Here is a 17,836-nt window from a genome sequence, read left to right on the forward strand (position 1 = left end):
ATACATCTCCTTACTTCTCCTACCAAGAGAATCACATTCAAGGTAACAATTTAACCTGTCACAGTTGCACAGATACAGGCAGGAGATATGAGACCCCTAGGTCAGAGACAAAGGGTTTTGTTACTTAGGGCAGAGCCAGTATCATAAAAATCCACATACTCGCTTCAGTGCTGCAAGCTCCAATTCCCACAGGGCAAAGCAGAGACAACCACGTGATACCTGTACACACTTTTGGGTGCATTACAGGAGGCGGGCAGTAAGCTGAGGAAGCTCAACTCTCCTGCTATATGCAATAAACAGACCTAATTTTGAGCTCTTCAGAGAGACATGCTCCCTATCTTCCAAGGCTATACAAACATTCTTGGAAAGTACAGGGCAAAAGTCACCAATGCCTTGCTCAGAAGACATTAAGGAATGTGACATACCCAGAGAGAATTCTCTTCCAACAACCTTGGTTACTGCTTACATTACTATGTTTTTCTGGCTTTTCTTTAGAGCCATACTTCTCAAAATACTGACACATCCTAAGACGTCCAAGTTATACTAGCTTATTTATAGTGATATATTAAAATGCTACTCCTGCACAGCTCTATTCCTCTTATTTGTAGTAATGTCTTACACATGTTATATCTACCAATATTACAAACCCAACAACAATGGTTATTACCTAACCATCTATAGTGATTTCCTTGGGCCAAAGCAATTTTTCTCCTATACATCTCCTTTGTGCTGTTATGTTTGCGTATATAACAAACATATTACATTAGAGGTTTAACCATGTATCATACACATATCATTTCATACAACTGCTTCTTAAACAGTTGAAAAGAAGAAAATATGTATTTTTCTTTTTTTTATGTTGTTTTTTAAGGTAAGGTCTCACTACACAACCCAAGCTCATCTTGACCTCCAAGACAATCCTCCTGCCTCAGTCTCCTGAGTGCTGGGATTACAGTCACGCACCAACATGCCTGGCCTCTTTTTATAAACCCAAAATTACCTCTGCTGGTACACTTCTTGTTGTTATTGTTTGCTTGCTTTTGTTTTTGTATCTTGTGGTAGACTGCTTTCAGCCTGAAGAACTTTCTTTAGTGTTTCTTGTATCTGTACGGTTATCTGTCGGCCAAAATTTCAGTTTTGCTTATCTGAGAAAGTCTTTATTTTACCTTCCTTTTTAAAAGATTATTAGGTGAGATAAAGGAGTTTGGTTAACAAATTGTTTTTCTTTGAGCACTTTCAAAATGCTATCCCACTGCCTCCCGAGTTTCATTGTTTCTTCTGAGAAGTCAGCTGCTATTCTTATTGAAGTTTCCTTTATGTGTCATTTTTCTCTTCATGCTTCCAATATTTTCTCCCTGCCTTTGATTTTAATCATTTACCATGATTCATCTATTTGTGATTCTCTGTGTTTACCACACTTGGATTATTTGAACTTCTAGGACATGTAGGTTATTGTTTTCCAATAAACTGGTCAAGTTTATCACCATTCTTTCCTCACACAGTTCTTTCCTCCTTTCTTTCCCTCTTCCTTCTGATACTACCGAATATGTAAGATGTACTTGATAGTGTTCCATATGTCTCTGAGGCTCTTGTCTTGGTTACTTTTCTCTCGTTGCTGAACCAAAATAGGACAGGTTTATTTAGCTTACAGTTTGTGGAGGTTTCAGTCCGTACTTGGCTGGCTCCACAGCAGAATGGCACATGGCAGGGGGCAGCAGTTCATGGAGGTGGAAAACAGCGAAGCAACAAGAGCACAAGGGAGGAGAGCGGCAAGCAGCCTCTTTCCGTCCCTTACACTGTACGCAGACTCCCCGCCCCAAGGCAGGTGCAGCACTCACACCCATAATTCCAACACTGGACCATAAATCAATCTTAAATCTAGGAGCCTGCCCCATGACTGCATGAGGATTGGGGAGGACATCCAGACACAAACCGTAACAGCTCTATTTTTTGTTTATCCTTCTTCTTTTAATCTCTGTTCTTCACTTTGCATAACCTCTTATCAATCTGCCTTTAAGTTTGCTTTTTCTTTCTTTTACCATTTTAAATCTCTGGTTGAGCTTCTCTAATAAATTTATTTTAATTTCAACTCTATAATTTTCACTTGGTCCTTTTTCGTAATTTCTCTTTATTAGTATTTTCTATTTAAAGTGATATTATCATCACACCTTCTTTACTACTTTAATTGTAAGTTCCTTTACTTCTATGAACATGTTTATAATGTCCCCTTAAAGACCTCCCCCATACATCTAACATCTAGGCCTTCTAACGTGCAGTTTCAGTGGCCTGATTTTGGTCCAGCATATAGTTCATACTTTCCAGTCTCTTTGTATGCCTTATGATTTCATTGTTGAAAACTGGACATTTTAGATAATGTAGTGTCTCTAAGTACTAAATACTTCCCCTTTCCAGAGGCTTATGCTGTCTGCTTTAATTTTTAGTGGCTAGCTAGATTCTCTCAATGACATTTATTCCTCCATATGTAAAATGTTCTTTTCCAAGTTTTATTCCTCTGGGAGACAAAGCTTTGGCATGCACACAGTTGCCCTGGGATCACAGTGCTTTTGATAAAACTTTGCTTGCTTTTTAAATATTTTTTTATTTTTTGAAAGAAACTCTTGCTATGTAGTTCAGGCTGGCCTTGAATGTACTATGTATGGCCTCAAACTCACAGCTATCCTCCTATCTCAGCCTGGGACTAGAGGCACACACCACCAACTCCAGCTTCTCTTCCTTTCCTTTCCAGACCAAATTCAGCAGTTAATTCCACTAATTGCTAGCTAACTGCTCTATTATTTTAAACAATGTGCTGGGGTATAAATTAGTCTACATATAATACAATAAAAATATGGCTCTCTTAAAGAATTTCTAGCCCATCATGGTGGCACATGCCTGTAATCCCAGCACTTGGGAGGCTGAGGCAGGAGGACTGTTGCCAGTTCAAGACCAGCATGGGCTAAAAAGTGAGCTCAATGCCAGTCTGAACCGCATAGCAAGACCCTTTCTCAAAAAAAAAAAAAAAAGAAATAGTGTCTGAGATCAATGTTTTATTCTTGTTCTGATTCCAGGTAAGCTCTTTTCAGATAGCTAATTCCCTGGTTCTGTCCTGAAAACTAAGAGGCTGACAATTTTGCCAGCATTGTGAAGTTTCCCTCAAATGCCTTTTACCACAACCTCCAATGTCTCTTAGACTACAGTCAGGCTTGAACTTCCTCACTCTTGGCAGAAAATGAAGACAGTTCCTTTGGGAAGAAATTAGGAGGTATAGGTTTTATGGTCTGTTTTTCTCCCCAGCCAATATCTGAGTCAGGACTCTGGAGCTAGGGGTGGGGACAAAGGCATACTTCTCCCCAGAGGTTCCAGTCTCCCATTCTAGGAGCTGAGAAATCCATGGAAGAAGGAAGGACAGCAATGTGAAGTCCTCTCAGCTTGCCTCTCCTGCCAAGGGACCACGATTTTATGATCTGAGCCACAGTAATGTGGGTCCTAGTGTTCTAATACACCGCAATCAAATTCCACAATTGGACTTGGGCAGAAAAGGGAGCCTCCACTTCTCACCTGCACTTCCCCAGGTCTTACCATCAGCAACAGGCAACTGGGGAAAGCATGGCAAGGGCTGACATCCTGCTCCTCCCGAGAAGAAAGCCATCTGTCTAGTTGCTGAAAGGAGACTTGGCTGCAAAAATCTGGACAGGAATCTGGACAGGAGTCTCTCTCCACCTCACTGAGCCCACAGCAGAAAAGGAGGTAGGAGCACCGCACTGGCGCAAAGCCAAACACTATCTCATTACTTACTGAAATTCCACGGCTCTTCTTGACTATGTTTCCTCAGTTCCTGTTCGTCCTTAGGACCTCTTCCACGGACTTGCAAATGGGTTTTGTTTTGTTTTCTTTTCTTTTCTTTAAATAAAGTAGTTCTACCTGGCCTGGTATGGTGGTGTAGGCCTGTAATCCCAGCACTCTGGAGGCTGAGGCAAGAGAACTGCCCTGAGTTCAAAGCCATCCTGGGCTCTATAAGGGATTTCAAGGGCACCCTGCACTACACAGTGAGAGAAAAAAAAGGAGCTCCACCCGTTTCACTGGGCTGCACATCAGCAGAGTTCCTCACATGGTCATGTCAGAAGATGATCATTCTTTAATATGAAGGTAAAAAGCAAGCATGTGCTAGGGCTCTACATATTTTGTTATAGGCAGAAGAGTTAGACAGAAATACTAGAAATATCATAGGTAGTCAGACACGGGCAGGCCCTTGAAGGAGCTAGTGGGGAAGATGAGATACCTTGCAACTGTGGGGGAGACAGACACCTCCAGTTGTAGACAAAAGATTCAACAGACCTGTCCACATAGTTCCCTAGGGATAGACCTCAGGGACTCATATTCAAGGTAGCAATCACCTTGAAAAAGCCAGGAAGAGTTATTAACCCAAGGCCCCACAGGAAAAGCCCCAGTTCTGTATTCATGCTCACTTGCTACATGATTTCTTCCCCATTTAATCCCACTTTAATCAATTTTACCTGAACAATTATGCTTGTCATCTTACTGGCTGACCATAGTTTTGTCCCACCTCATGCCTAGGGAGTTCCCATGTTTTCTACCTTGCAGCTGCCTCACCTTGTGGGTTTTGCTCCATAAAAGTCCTTTTAAAAAGGTTGCTGGGCAACCCACTCGGGTCCCCTTCTGTCCCTCTCTCAGAAAGAAGCTTTCTTTCCCTCAATAAATATATTCTGCTTTTAACCTCCGTTATTCCTAAAATTCATTCTTCAAGTTTAGAGAACACAAACTCATTCCAGATATCTTTCAGGTTGGGAGTTCTTTTCCCCTATACCGTTTTCATCTTGAACAATAATGAGGCAAACACTATAGATCTTACCATTTACAGACTTTGAGACTGAGACCCAGAATCATTTGGTAATCTGTCCCAAACAAAAGAGCAATCAGGTAGTGGCAGAGAGCTGATTCAAACGTAGGTCTAATTACCTCAAAGGCCCGCCTTTCTTGATTAAGCCCCGCCTTTCATCTTCTAACTAGACACCGCGAAAACTCAGAGCTCGTGAGACTGTTTCATCCCTGCACCATCTCAGTGATTTCTTTAGGTAATACACTACTTTCTCATGTACAACTTTTAAAATAATATTAGTAATATTAATATTTGTGTATTTATTTACTCTTATACAATTTATACTCATATATAGCATCTTATCATATATAATTATGGTTTTTAAAAATAATTTTACCACTGGGGATATAGCTCAGTGGCACAAGCACCTGCCTGGCAAGCGCAAGGTCCTGAGTTTGATTCTCGGTATCAAAATAAATAAAAATAATATTACCAAATGTACATTCTGTCCGCCCATCCCTTTAGCTCCATTCCCACAAGGAACCCATGGCCAGAGGACTGTTACCTTTGTTGAACTTGTTTTTTCTTTTTATTTTGGGACAGCATCTCATTCTGTAGTTCAGGGTGGCCTTGAACTCAGTATGTAGTCCAGGCCAGACTCAAACTCAAGCCAACCCTCGTGCCTCAGCCTCCCAAGTATTAGGATTACAGGCATGCATGCACCACCACGCTCAGCTCTTTCCTGTACTTTTGAAATCTACTTTCCTAAAGGGCAGGATAGATCTGAAGTGCTCAGTGCTTGGTTCTTAGATTATTATGAACATTAAGATGACATGGTCTCTTCTAAAATTACCATTGTTTCTCCACCGATAGATGTCTTTCTATGAGATAAAACAGTCAATGGACAGCTCAGACTTGGGAGAGGTATTGCTGTTTTACAGAATAAAACTCGAAAAAAGGTGTCTAGATAAGGAAAGCTGTTGATGTACACATTTGCCATCTGAATCAAGCAGTTCCATCACAGCACATGCATGGCACGCCAGGCTATAGTGCACTTCCCAGCAAGATAAATGCCATTTGACCCTGCAAAAACTCTAACTTGCTTCTCTTCTCTAATTCATGGAATTCCACATAGCCACATCCTGCAAGAGGACACCCATGATCCCAACACATTAAGCACAAAGTCATCTGTGTTGCTGCCCTAACCTGCACGGTCTCACAGCGTTGGTTCCCTGGTCCGGGCAACATGCTGATTCCATGTCTGTCTCCTACCAGACTGCTTCACAGAGGGGAGCTAGTGTCTTAGCACACAGTCAGCATCTCCAAGCCACATGACTGGGGTATAATTATTATTCACACTAAATCCTACTTATCTCCTTGACATGACGCTATCCTTCAAACCTTTTAATACATTAATTTTTTTGAAATAAAATATCCCCTTTGATGCTATATTCTTAGTGTAAAGTTCACTATTCACTATTAACTTTAGATTAAATAAGCATATATACAAAGCCAACTGAATATAAAACTAGAAATGCTTACTCCTTCAAAAAAGACCAGCACTTATCCTAAAAATTGATAGAGCACAAAAATCTGGATTTCTAGGCACAGTTTCTCACACACACACACATAATCCCTGCAGACATAACAATCCTGTTGCTAATAAGATTCCACTTATAAAATGGTTCTGCATACCTTAAATTTTTTTTTTTTTGGTACCGGGAATCGAACTTGAGCTTATCAGGCAGGCGCTTGTGCCACTGAGCTATATTCCTGGCTACCTTAAATTAGTAAGTGTTCATATTTATAAGACTGAAAAAAAAATCTTAAAAAAATAAAGAAATTGGATGAATCTAAAACACATAAAGAGATACCTCTCTCTAGCTGCCAAATGAAAAGGGGGGAACATATGACCTTAATTAGAAAGTTTACCCTTTATCTCTATTTCGCTCTATTTATCACTGTGACCCAAGAAAATTCCTTTGCCAGCTTTTACCACCTCAAAACGTCAGGACTTGCCAGTAATAAATCCTCCTGCTTATTTCTCATGCTGTGCTAAAGCTGAATGTGAGAGAGAAAAAGTAGCTACTATAGGCAAAACTTCCAAATTACAAGAATCATCAAAGGGAACTACGAATACATGCTATGGAATACAGTTCCACACTGTACTTAAACCAAGATTAAGGAAGGCATGAGGGGGTGGTAACAAACCTATGGCACGCATGCCACAGAGTTGTTTGTATCACTGAAAGCTCTGAAAGGTTTGCCACCCGTGCACGAGGGCAAGACCGTGTGCTCCAAGTGGTGCTTTGTGACATGCCAGAGCCAGCAAGCCTGTCACACTTGGCAACCTCAATGAGAACCTGGCAACAGGAAAGACCCTCAGTTACATGATCAGAAGGAATGTTTAGTTTTAGAGATCTTTAATCTCAACCATCAACACCTAATTGAGCCAGGTGTGGTGGCACATGCCTGCAATGCCAGCACTTGGGAGGCTGAGGCAGGAGGACTGTTGCGAGTTTGAGGCCAGCCTGATGTACAAAGTGAGCTCAAGGCTAGCCTGAACTGCATAGGGAGACCCTGTCTCAAAAAGACAAAAACACCTGATTGAATGAAACAAAATACCTTTGTTAAGGAAACAAAGATGTCAGAGGAATTTTACTAGGTGAATAAACAGACAAAATTTTAAAAACTGATAGAAAAATAACAGTACTAGACATAAACCAAAAAGATTCCTACAAAAAACAAACAGCACAAAGCTTTCCTTTCAAAGAACTAAGATAAAGCACTGGTATAAATGGAAGCAATCAGCATATATATTGAAATACATGTATTTTTTAAAACAATGGAATTTGTAATTTGGGGAAGTATTTGAACTTCTCACTGTATCCTATTATTCTATTTTGCTATTTATTCGTGTGTATAAATAATATATATAGTAAATATTTGTGTATGTATAGAGTCCCATATAAGAGAAACCACGTGGTATTTGTGTCTTACTTCACTTCACATTCTGTTCTCCAGTAATTACTACTGTTATACTCTTATTATTTGTCCATGAAATTTTTTTTTAATTTTTTCATTAAAAAAATTTGCAGAACATAAAAAAAGGAGGATAACAGTCCTGAAGAACTGCATCAAGTGACAGCTGCTCAAATGACAAAAGCATTGGACAGCTATTTTAGGGCTGCTATAGTGTGCTCAATAGTTGTTTAAAGAATGCAATAAATTTACTTACCAAATATCTCCCCTCCACTCGCATATTCTGTCACCAGATAAATCATCCGCTCTGTCTCCATAACCTGGTACAAAGGCAGGAAAGTGACAATGACACAAAATGACAGGCTGATACCACAGGAAGAAAAACCAATGACTCCTCTTTTGTCATGTGAAATATTAAAAATCACTACTTGCTACTTAAATTTAAAACATTTTTGAGGGAACAGATATGAATGCTATTAAGAAGAAAGGGGGAAAATCGGTATTCCTCAAGTTTTGAAAGTAGGAAACGCTACTTGAGAGACATGGGCCTCTCACTGTTCCACGGAGTCTCTGCAACCTGGTACACTCTGCACAAATGAGAACAAAAGAAGCTGCTGAGAGCTTTAAAGAAGTTCAACACCAATCATAGGAAAGTCAAAAAAGGTACCTCTGCCTAGCACTAACCAAAACAAACAAAAAAAGCTTCAGGGAAAATAACAGGAATCACCTAAGCACTGCACAGAAACCACTTTCGTCTTATTTTTTAAAACAGAAATGACAGCTTTCTTTCCCACTGCCCATTTATTTAAAAAAAAAAAAAAAGTGCCAGGAGTGATGGTGCACAGGCATAATCCTAGCACTTGGGAAGCTGAGGGAAGAGGATATCCGTGAGTTCAAGGCTAGCCTGAACTACACAGTGAGACCCTGCTTCAAAAAAGGTGGGTGTGGTGGTGCATGCCTATAATCCCAGCACTTGGGAGGCTGAGGCAGGAGGATCATTCTGAGTTCAAGACCAGCCTGGGCTACAAAGTGAGCTCAAGGCCAGCCTGAACTGCATAGTGAGACCCTGTCTCAAAAAGACTGGAAAAAAAAAAAAATGGTGGGGAAGCTGGGCATGGAGGCACAAGTTTGTAATCCGCACACTTGGTAGGCTGAGGCAGGAGGATCACTCCCAAGTTTGAGACCAGCCTGAACTACACAGTGAGACCCTGTATGAAAAAGACCCCAAAAAAAGAAGAAAAAAAAAAAAGCAGGGAAGCAATAATTTATCAGCCCTTCAAGTAATTATTCATTTGTATTTTTAAACAATTCATAGTAGTGTTATAAATTTTCTTCCTTTTTATCATTTTTAGCGTTTTTTAAAAATACACGAATATGTATTACATTTATTATAAGCAGTGTAAATACATACTATATAAACAGAAGGCCACAGGTTCTCCTTTTCCCAGTCCCCTTCGCCTCACTCCTCCAGAGGAACACTGTAATTTATTACATATTCTCTGACAGCAGTATTGTACAATGAAAATATAATGTAATCTGCACATGAAATTTTAACTTTTTTAGTAACCACATTTAAAAAGTAAAAAGGGAGAAAACGATTCTAATAATATTACTTATTAAGATTAATTACTATAAATTTTACTTACCACAATATGTCCAAAATATTATCATTTCAATAATCTTAAAAAATTGTTAACTGCTTCTTTTTATATTTAAATAGAATTTAAAATTCAGCTCCTAAGTCACTCTAGCCACATTTCAGTACTCACTAGTCTCATGTAGCGAGTGGCTCTCATACTGGACAACATAGTTCTAGACTTCTGTTATATTTTACAATAATGAATTACTTCCCAATTACTTTTGTGTCTATGCAGTAAAGCCTTACATGTACAATGTTATAAAACGGTGATCGATCTCTTCAACGATTTCATATTATATGAGAACATATTAACTTTCAAATCTAACATTTTTGATCATTTTTCTTTTTAGAAACTATATACTAGAAGTACCACCCTATTGTTACACATACCGCTCCCAAAGGCTCTCTCCCTATGTTGAATTATGTGACAAAAAGTGCTCCAAATATATGCAGGTGTTTAGGAAAAAATTTTTAAATGGTGCCAGGTTGTACATTTTTCTCTTTTATTCCCATTCCCTTAATTAACTGCAAATGTGTTTTCATTAAACTTTTCAGATGTTCAAAAACTACTGCTTCCTGGGGCTGGGGATTTAGCTCAGCGGCAAAAGCGCCTGCCTGGCAAGCGCAAGGTCGTGAGTTCGGCTCCCAGTACCGGAGAAAAACAAAAAAAAAACAAAACAAAAAAACAAAAAAACTACTGCTTCCTCTAGAGTATCTACTATACATTATTTCGAGAACCTTGGATAAGACAGGTAAACTTGCGGAATTCAGTTATAAGGTTAACATCTGAAAGTTCACCTTTTGAGAAAGGTTAGCCTAAGCCCCTTGGTTACTTTACGATGACTTATTTTAAAAGATGAGGTCAAGAAGTTTATGCAGTCTACCGGGACAGGAAGGGAGCTGAGGTCAAGACACCTGTGAGCTCACAGGATAGGTCTTCAGGCAACACCAGAAGCTTTCACAAGCTTGCTTCTTAGGCAAAGTGTAAGTGTTGCTCAACATAATTTAGTCTGATAAATTTCAACAGGTCTGTTCCTGCTGGCCTAATTCATTTCATCATGTGAGCAACTGATGCCAGCGAAGTCTTCTAAAGCTACAGCCTTAACCACACACACTAACTACACAGTGTGTTCCCCACCCCGATAAAATTGAGAGGCCACAACAGCCTGCCCAGTGAGCCATAAATGTGCCTTTCTCCAGTCTTATGCACAGCCCCACCGCTGGGTCGGAAGCCATTTACTGCAGATTAACAGCAGTGAACAAAGCGAGTGGGTGGCCACTTCCTTCAGAATTTAGGAGAGGACTGCTCTGACGGAAAGCAGGAAGCAGAACCGACCCTGTGCGCGGGCAGGGCTTGCTGCTGCCAACACGCTGCAGTTTGAGAAGCAGCCCCAAGCCCCGCCTCTCCCAAAACATCTCTTCTACCAGCCTGAGCAGCAAGGTCCTCCCCTCCTATCTGGTTGAAACTCTAGCCATCAGATTTACTGCTTTTGCAGTAAGGCCAGGGAATCATCTTGATGACTGCATTCTTTCTTAGAAAGGTGAAAAAACAAACAGGAATCTGTCCCAGGACACAGAATCTGTCTCTGGATTATCAAAGTAATTAAATGCTATGTTGGAAAACTAAGCCCAGGACCATACGAGAATAAACTGATGCAAGAAATCACATTTACAATATCCTTTGTCATCCCAACCCCTAACATGATCATAGGAATTAATGTTTAAATAATCTTTTACAAAAGTAAAATTTTATTCATCTTTAGCTTTTTATCTCTCAAAATTCTGTTCCTTTTTAAAAAGGGCTTCCCATCCTGATTTAGGACTCTGCCCTACATAAAGCAAGTTCCTGTCATCTTCTCAATAATCCGTTTGAGTAATTCTTGCTGAAAAAGTCATCAAGTTTTGAAGAACACATTAAAACGACCTACCTGGGTAAAGCAGATGTCACTAGTGAACAGAGAGGGGAAACAGGAAACTATTAAGAACCGAGTGAGGAAACAAACAGATAAACTGGAAACACAGAGTCTCCAATGTTCCAGCCCTCCGCAACTCACCACGGCCGTCCTACCTGGTAGAGCCGGATGATGTGAGGGTGGCACAGCATCTTCATGATCTGCACTTCCCGGAAAATCTTCTTCAAATTCTCTTCATCCAGCTGGGACTTATCTATGATCTTGATAGCAACCTGACAATAAAGGAAGACATTTTACTCTGATGCACTGGTAAAAAGCAGCTTACTTAGGAAAAGTAAATCCGTTTAAAAATATTATCATACCAAAAAAAACTATTACATTACATAAAATAAAAACTGCCAATATTTTGGTTTTCGCCTATCAATGAGGAAAATAAATTGACTCTTTTAAATAAAACAGAAAATGAATTCCCTAGAAGTGTGTCCTAAAGGAACAGACTTCAGAAGCTAGTGGGTCTTCTGCCGTTTAAAAAAACTGCTTATAAAGTAAAACTCCATGACAAAACACTTCATGACTCCACAGATGTGCTTACAGTCCTGGTCGAGTAATGCTTCAGATGAGAAAGTGAAATGCAAGGCCTTTTCTTCAGGCATGAAGCATAGAGGACAGATACACCATATTTTAGTAAGATTCTACCAGGACTTTGCCAGGGGCTTCCCACACCTCACCAAGTGCTAGTAAGACTCAGGGGCTGCAGTGATGGTGGTGTCGGGGAGACAGTGGCAACATACTCAGAGTTTACTCGATGCTCACCATTAATTTTTAGTGCTTTGCAATACTAATTCATTTAAACCCGTATCATTATGAACCTTATTTTACTAATACAGAAACTGAGGCACACCAGGAGTGAGAACCCAAGATAAAGTAATTCACAACTGGTATGGGCCAGATCCAGGTAGGTTGGTCCTGACAGCAAAATTCTTAACCATGTTATAAAAATATGAAAATCCTTCTGCACAGGACATATACTACTTCAGCACGAAACATATCTTTTCTTCTGGCCCAGAAGAATTCTTCTGGTATTCTTTGAAGATACCCAGTGGCACTTACATTTTAAAACAGAATGAAAGAGGAAGGACTTTATTTTAATCTACTAAATCTAAACTTTCTCATCCTTTTCAGTGAAATAACTACAATAGCTGTCTTATCTCCAAAATATTTCTATGTTTCAGTTTCAATTACTTAATCAGTACATAATCAGTATTAGTTAGATGAAAAGCAGGGACTAGGTAAACTTTAGTACCTTGCAATCCTTGAAATTCTAAGATTCTATATACTGGGAAAAGAAAGGAAAACAAAAAAAAAAATGAGGGAAGCACAATTTCAGCAGCAAAAATGTTTAGCTCTGAGAAATAAAGACAGTACAGAACTTATAAAAGGTAGACTGTCCAAATATATGAACGCCTGGCATTAAGGTAACTTTATCTGGAATTATTTCAGAAGTGCCAGAGTAAAGACTAACAAGAGAAAGGCACAAGGAGAAAAATTCCAGTTCGATGCCAAAAGTGTTTAAGCCTTGCCTATTGACAGAATATGATGAACTGTGTATAGTTCAAGTTCCGACAAGCCAATCTGATAGAGCCTTAAATTCAAGCAACCTAGTAGGGGAAAGGGGTGTATGAAATAGATAATACACCACTGCAAGTACAGTCAATAGAGCTGGGGAGAAAAGATAAACGCAGGGGACGCACTCACTAGGAAGACAGAATCGGACAACAGAAAGAACTGCAAAAGGCAAAAAGGAGAGAGTTTAATGGGGAGAAACAGCAGATTCAACAATGCCAGCTGTTTGATCTCACGTAAGAGGTCTTGCACCTTATAACACTTGACCACTAGCACTTCTACTTCTCATTACTGTGCCAGATCCCTTACAGAACCTGAACTGTGCTCTTGCATCTCTCAGAACTGCTCTCAAAACAAATATAAACAACTTCCCTTTGTAGAACAAATATCTGGGTCTTAATACAGTGGCAGCTCAGTTCACAAACACTTTTGTTTGTGAACAATTTGTTTTTGTTTACAAACTCTACATCGGGTGATACAACCGTGGCTATCTTTCCTACACAAACACAAAAGTGGCTGTCTTTTAAAAGATCAGGGAACAAATTAAGTTTGTGAACTGAGGTACCCCTGTAATTTTTAAATATGAATGTCAACTTATGGAATGCAGAGTGCTTTCATATACCAAACTAGCTTAGGCACTCACCAACTAATACCCATAAGCAGAACTTCCTGCTGAAATGGCTTTTAAGTGACAATGGATTTTCTTGTGTCTCAAGGAGCCTCTTTTGTTCACTCCAAAAGAAATATGAGGAGCCGGGGATTTAGCTCAGGGGAAGCACCTGCCTGGCAAGCATGAGATCCTGAGTTCGATTCGCGGTACTCTACCCCCCAAAAAAGAAATATGATTTTCCGTATGTGCACCATGTGCAAGGGCTGAAGCCCAGATCTCAGGAGGGGACTTCAACAGTGAGGTCTGCACTTGAAGCGTCCCACCACCTTCACATCCTACTAATTGATAGCGCGCAAAGAGTAATGGACAGCGGGCGGAGGGTGCTTCCTGGTAAATGACCAGATTTTTCATGTTTTCATCCTCAAGGGAGTGCTAGACTACACTGTACTTGGGGAAGTCATACAGTGAGGTCTGCACGAGTCACAGAGGACTCACTCTGAAATTTATTAACTTTCTGAGGCACCGGATCTTATAAAGGTAAACAGAAAAGAAAACCTCATCATCTGAGAACAAAATTGGCTACTAGGATCTTATAACATATACTGTACCATGTACCTAATAAAAATTATAACAGTAAAGAGAAAGATTTAGTATAGATATCATTTTGTATTTTGTAACAAACACATCTGACTTCACATGAAGGAAGTATAGTCCTACATATTGAAATCTACTTTCTCCTCTTAGGAAAAATAATGTTATATACAAAATTATCCTAGAAGATGGAAAATAGAAAAGTTTTAATATATTATAACACCAGATTCTCATCTTTTCGGAGAGGCAGGTCTTTTTGAGACAGGATCTCGCTATGCAGTTCAGGCTGGCCTTGAGCTCACGTTGTAGCCCAGGCTAGTCTCAAACTCACAACAACCCTCCTGCCTCGGCCTCCCGAGTGCTGGGATTATAGGCATATGCCATCATGCCCGGAACATCTACTCTTTAGGGCCAGGAAAGTTAGGATTATAAGAAATACTAAATACTTTGCCTGGCAGATGACAGTATCAAAAGCAAGGATCGTGAAGCCAAGCTACCTGGATTCAAAATTTTGGAACTATTCTTTAATGTGTAACATTGAACTAATTATGTTTCTGTGGTTCCTTATCTATAATATACAGACAACAATGGAACCTTGTTTAAAGAGTTGCTGGCAATTAACTGAGTTACTGCACGCAACCTGCCGAATATAATGCCTGGCATGTGGTAAACACACAGCACAGCAGTATTTATTCACTCTACCCGGTTTCACTTTCTGCAGCTTCAGTGACCTGCAGCTAACTATAGTCTGAAACTGTTAAATAGAAAATACAAAAATAAACAATTTAAAAGCTTAAATTATACACTGCTCTGAATAGCAGGAAATCTTGCACCATCCTGCTCCATCAGGCCTGGGACGGGCAACACTGCTTTGTCCAGAGTACCCACACCGCATACGCTATCCTATTAGTCACCCAGTAGTCAGCTTGGTTACCAGACCAACCACCACGGTATCACAGTGATTGTGTCCAAGTAATCCTTATTTCCGGCCTTCCTAATGCCCCGGAAGCACAAGAGTACTGCTCCTGGTAACTTGAATATGCCAAAGGGAAGCTGCAAAGTGCTTCTTATACATGAAAATTCTCATCTTAATAAGGAATTCTATGCTGAAGTTGCTCAGATCTGTATGATAAGATTTTGAGAGACAACACTTGCATAAATTTTATAGTATGTTGCTATAACTACTCTATTATTAGTTATTGTCAGTCTCTTATTTGTCTATATGTTAAGCTTTATCATAGGTGTGTATACAAAAAAATAGTATTTTTAGAATTTGGTACTATCTACTCAGTTATCTACTGAAAGTCTTGAAATGTCTCACCCACAAATAAAGGGGAAACTACTATCTACATAATTGCAAGTACTCCTATTATTATTTCACTTTTTCTGGAATTGGGCCTTAAATTTTAGGCATTCCTTGGCAGGGATTACATTTGCTTCACTAAGCAACATAATTATGGATCCAAAACACAAATTCATTATTCAAGGAACAAGTTGGTAGGCCAGAAAGCAAAACAGCTAACAATTTGTGGGGACATTCAGAACAACGGACTGCTGCCAGCTGATGTGGAAAGAACATGCAAGGAACAGAGCTGGGGGGAAAGGGATATGTTCCGTTCAGGAAAGTCACACTGAACCGCAGAATGGAACCTTCTACGCTGAGAGCTGTGCCGTAGACGGAGCGGTCCGCTTCTTCACAGGCAGGCCAGGCTCCCCTGTGATACCTATCAGGGACCAACGTTCAGAGAAGGACACACAGTATTACTTGGAAAAAGCCAACTGCCTAATAGGGCAAGTGACTGCAGAAGGCAACTTCCTGAAGCTCACCTCCTAACTTACCTACAACTGGAAAGGGAAGGCTTTCTTAAAAAGCAGAAAACTACCAGTGGAACAGAAAAAATACTAAGTCAGAGAGCTGGGGGCTGATATAAAGCTATGCTTATTTTGGAAATACCTAAATAGAGTAACAAGCAAGAATTTTCACAGGCCCAAATTATTGGAAAGTATATAATAAACATTTTTAAGAGTCACGAGTGGTGGCACACCTGTAATCCCAGCATTCTGTGAGGCTGAGGCAGGAGGATCACAAGTTTGAGCTCCATTTGGGCAACTCAGCAACTTAGTGACAGCCTGTCTCAAAATAAAAAATAAAAATGGGCTGAGATATAGCTCAGTGCCAAGGCCCTGGGTTTAATTTCTAGCACTATTACCACACCACATACACACACACACAAAAATCAAAGTACATACTTGTTGATAGAAAAAGTAAATGTGTTAACAGCAAAAGTAAATCAGTACATAAACAGAATACAAACTCTAAAAGAGTATGTTCAGATTGGAACTAAAAATCTATGAATTATGTAAATTATGTATAAAAATTACAAGTAAAAAAATGAAACTTACAACACATTGCCAAAAGATTGTACATCTTCTAAATTCACCTGTTTCACGTAGAATTCTTTTATATTGCAAAGCACATAACTCTGTGAATTGACACTCTAATGTTAATTAAACATGGCACCGCATCAAATATGCTGCTAAACAGATACAGATTGTGAATGTCTTTAGGAATTTCCCCCCTCAAGACATTTCCCTTCAACAAACTCTTCTTTTCAAATTGGCATATGGTAAGGGAAAAAAAATTAAATTGAGACCATGCCGAAGTCATAGTTCTTTATTATTCATTCTATTTACCCCCCTTTAGTTCTCACTTCTAAAAACCACAGTTCCTTCAACTCTTACCTCAATTTTTGCAGGCATAACAATGCTTATTAGGAACGAAGTTTAAGAAAAAGAGTGATCTTCACAACAGGTAACAATTTACTTGCATATTCTGAGGCCACATTTACAGGCAAGATAAAGTGACAGAATAAAAGCCAATACACCAGGAAAGCTCAGTATGAAGGTCGAAACAAACCCCCTTCTTCCTCACCACTGCCCATCAGAAATAAACTTCTAACAGCAGGGTTTCATGGGTACGCTTCGACAAATGGACTGTTTAGAAAGATTATTTAGGAGGAAACCCAGGAGGCCAGGCTAACTGCCCTCCCATCTGGCCTCCAAATTGTGAATAAACTCATTTTCCCATTTTTTTTGGTGGGCTTTTCAAAAGCAAAGACCATAAGAACTAAAACTTCCCCACGAAGAGAAGCGTTCCCTTAAACTGTTATGCAGATCCATGTATAATAGTTCACAGACAGTATGCAGACTGTGCGCTTTTGGGAAGGAAAGCGAAGGCATGATGACAGTTCAGAGAACTTCATTTTTTCCAATATTCTTTTAAGGAAAGAAGCTCTATTTCTCACTGCAATGTCTTAAAAATTAGGCAAATAAATGTTCTTGTTGTTCTTATTGTTCGTTTTTTGAGACAGGATCTGGCTATGGAGCCCAGGCTGACCTTGAACTCACAAGGACCCTCCTGCCTCAGCCTCCTGAGGATTATAGGTGTGTGTCACCACACCTGGCTAGACAAATATTTTGCCATTACAAATGTTCACTCAATGGAATTTCATTTTCTTTTTTCCTTCGTTTTCTTTTTTTCTTCTCCTTTTGGTTTATAGTCCAGGCTGGCCTCAAACTCAAGATACTCCTGCCTCAGTCTCCCAAGTGCTAGAATTATGAGCATGAGCTACCAAGCTCAA

The 17,836-nt window shown here is 39.7% G+C and overlaps 1 protein-coding gene across 6 annotated transcripts in view; it reads right to left on the minus strand.

Moving 5' to 3' along the window:
- Sik3 (SIK family kinase 3) overlaps window positions 1-11,643 on the minus strand; it is a 103,513-nt gene extending 91,870 nt beyond the window's left edge. For all 6 annotated transcript variants that reach the window (XM_013511108.1, XM_013511107.1, XM_005378194.2 and 3 more), the window contains exons 1-2: window positions 11,527-11,643; window positions 8,076-8,139 (exon numbers count right to left, since the gene is read on the minus strand). In XM_013511108.1, coding sequence (XP_013366562.1) covers window positions 8,076-8,139; window positions 11,527-11,568 — 106 coding nt within the window. In that variant the 5' untranslated portion in view covers window positions 11,569-11,643. The remainder of the gene's footprint in view (window positions 1-8,075; window positions 8,140-11,526) is intronic.
- Window positions 11,644-17,836: the final 6,193 nt, after the last annotated feature.

Source organism: Chinchilla lanigera, unplaced genomic scaffold, assembly GCF_000276665.1.
Source record: "Chinchilla lanigera isolate Chin_1 unplaced genomic scaffold, ChiLan1.0 scaffold00011, whole genome shotgun sequence".
Taxonomy (NCBI): Eukaryota; Metazoa; Chordata; class Mammalia; order Rodentia; family Chinchillidae; genus Chinchilla; species Chinchilla lanigera.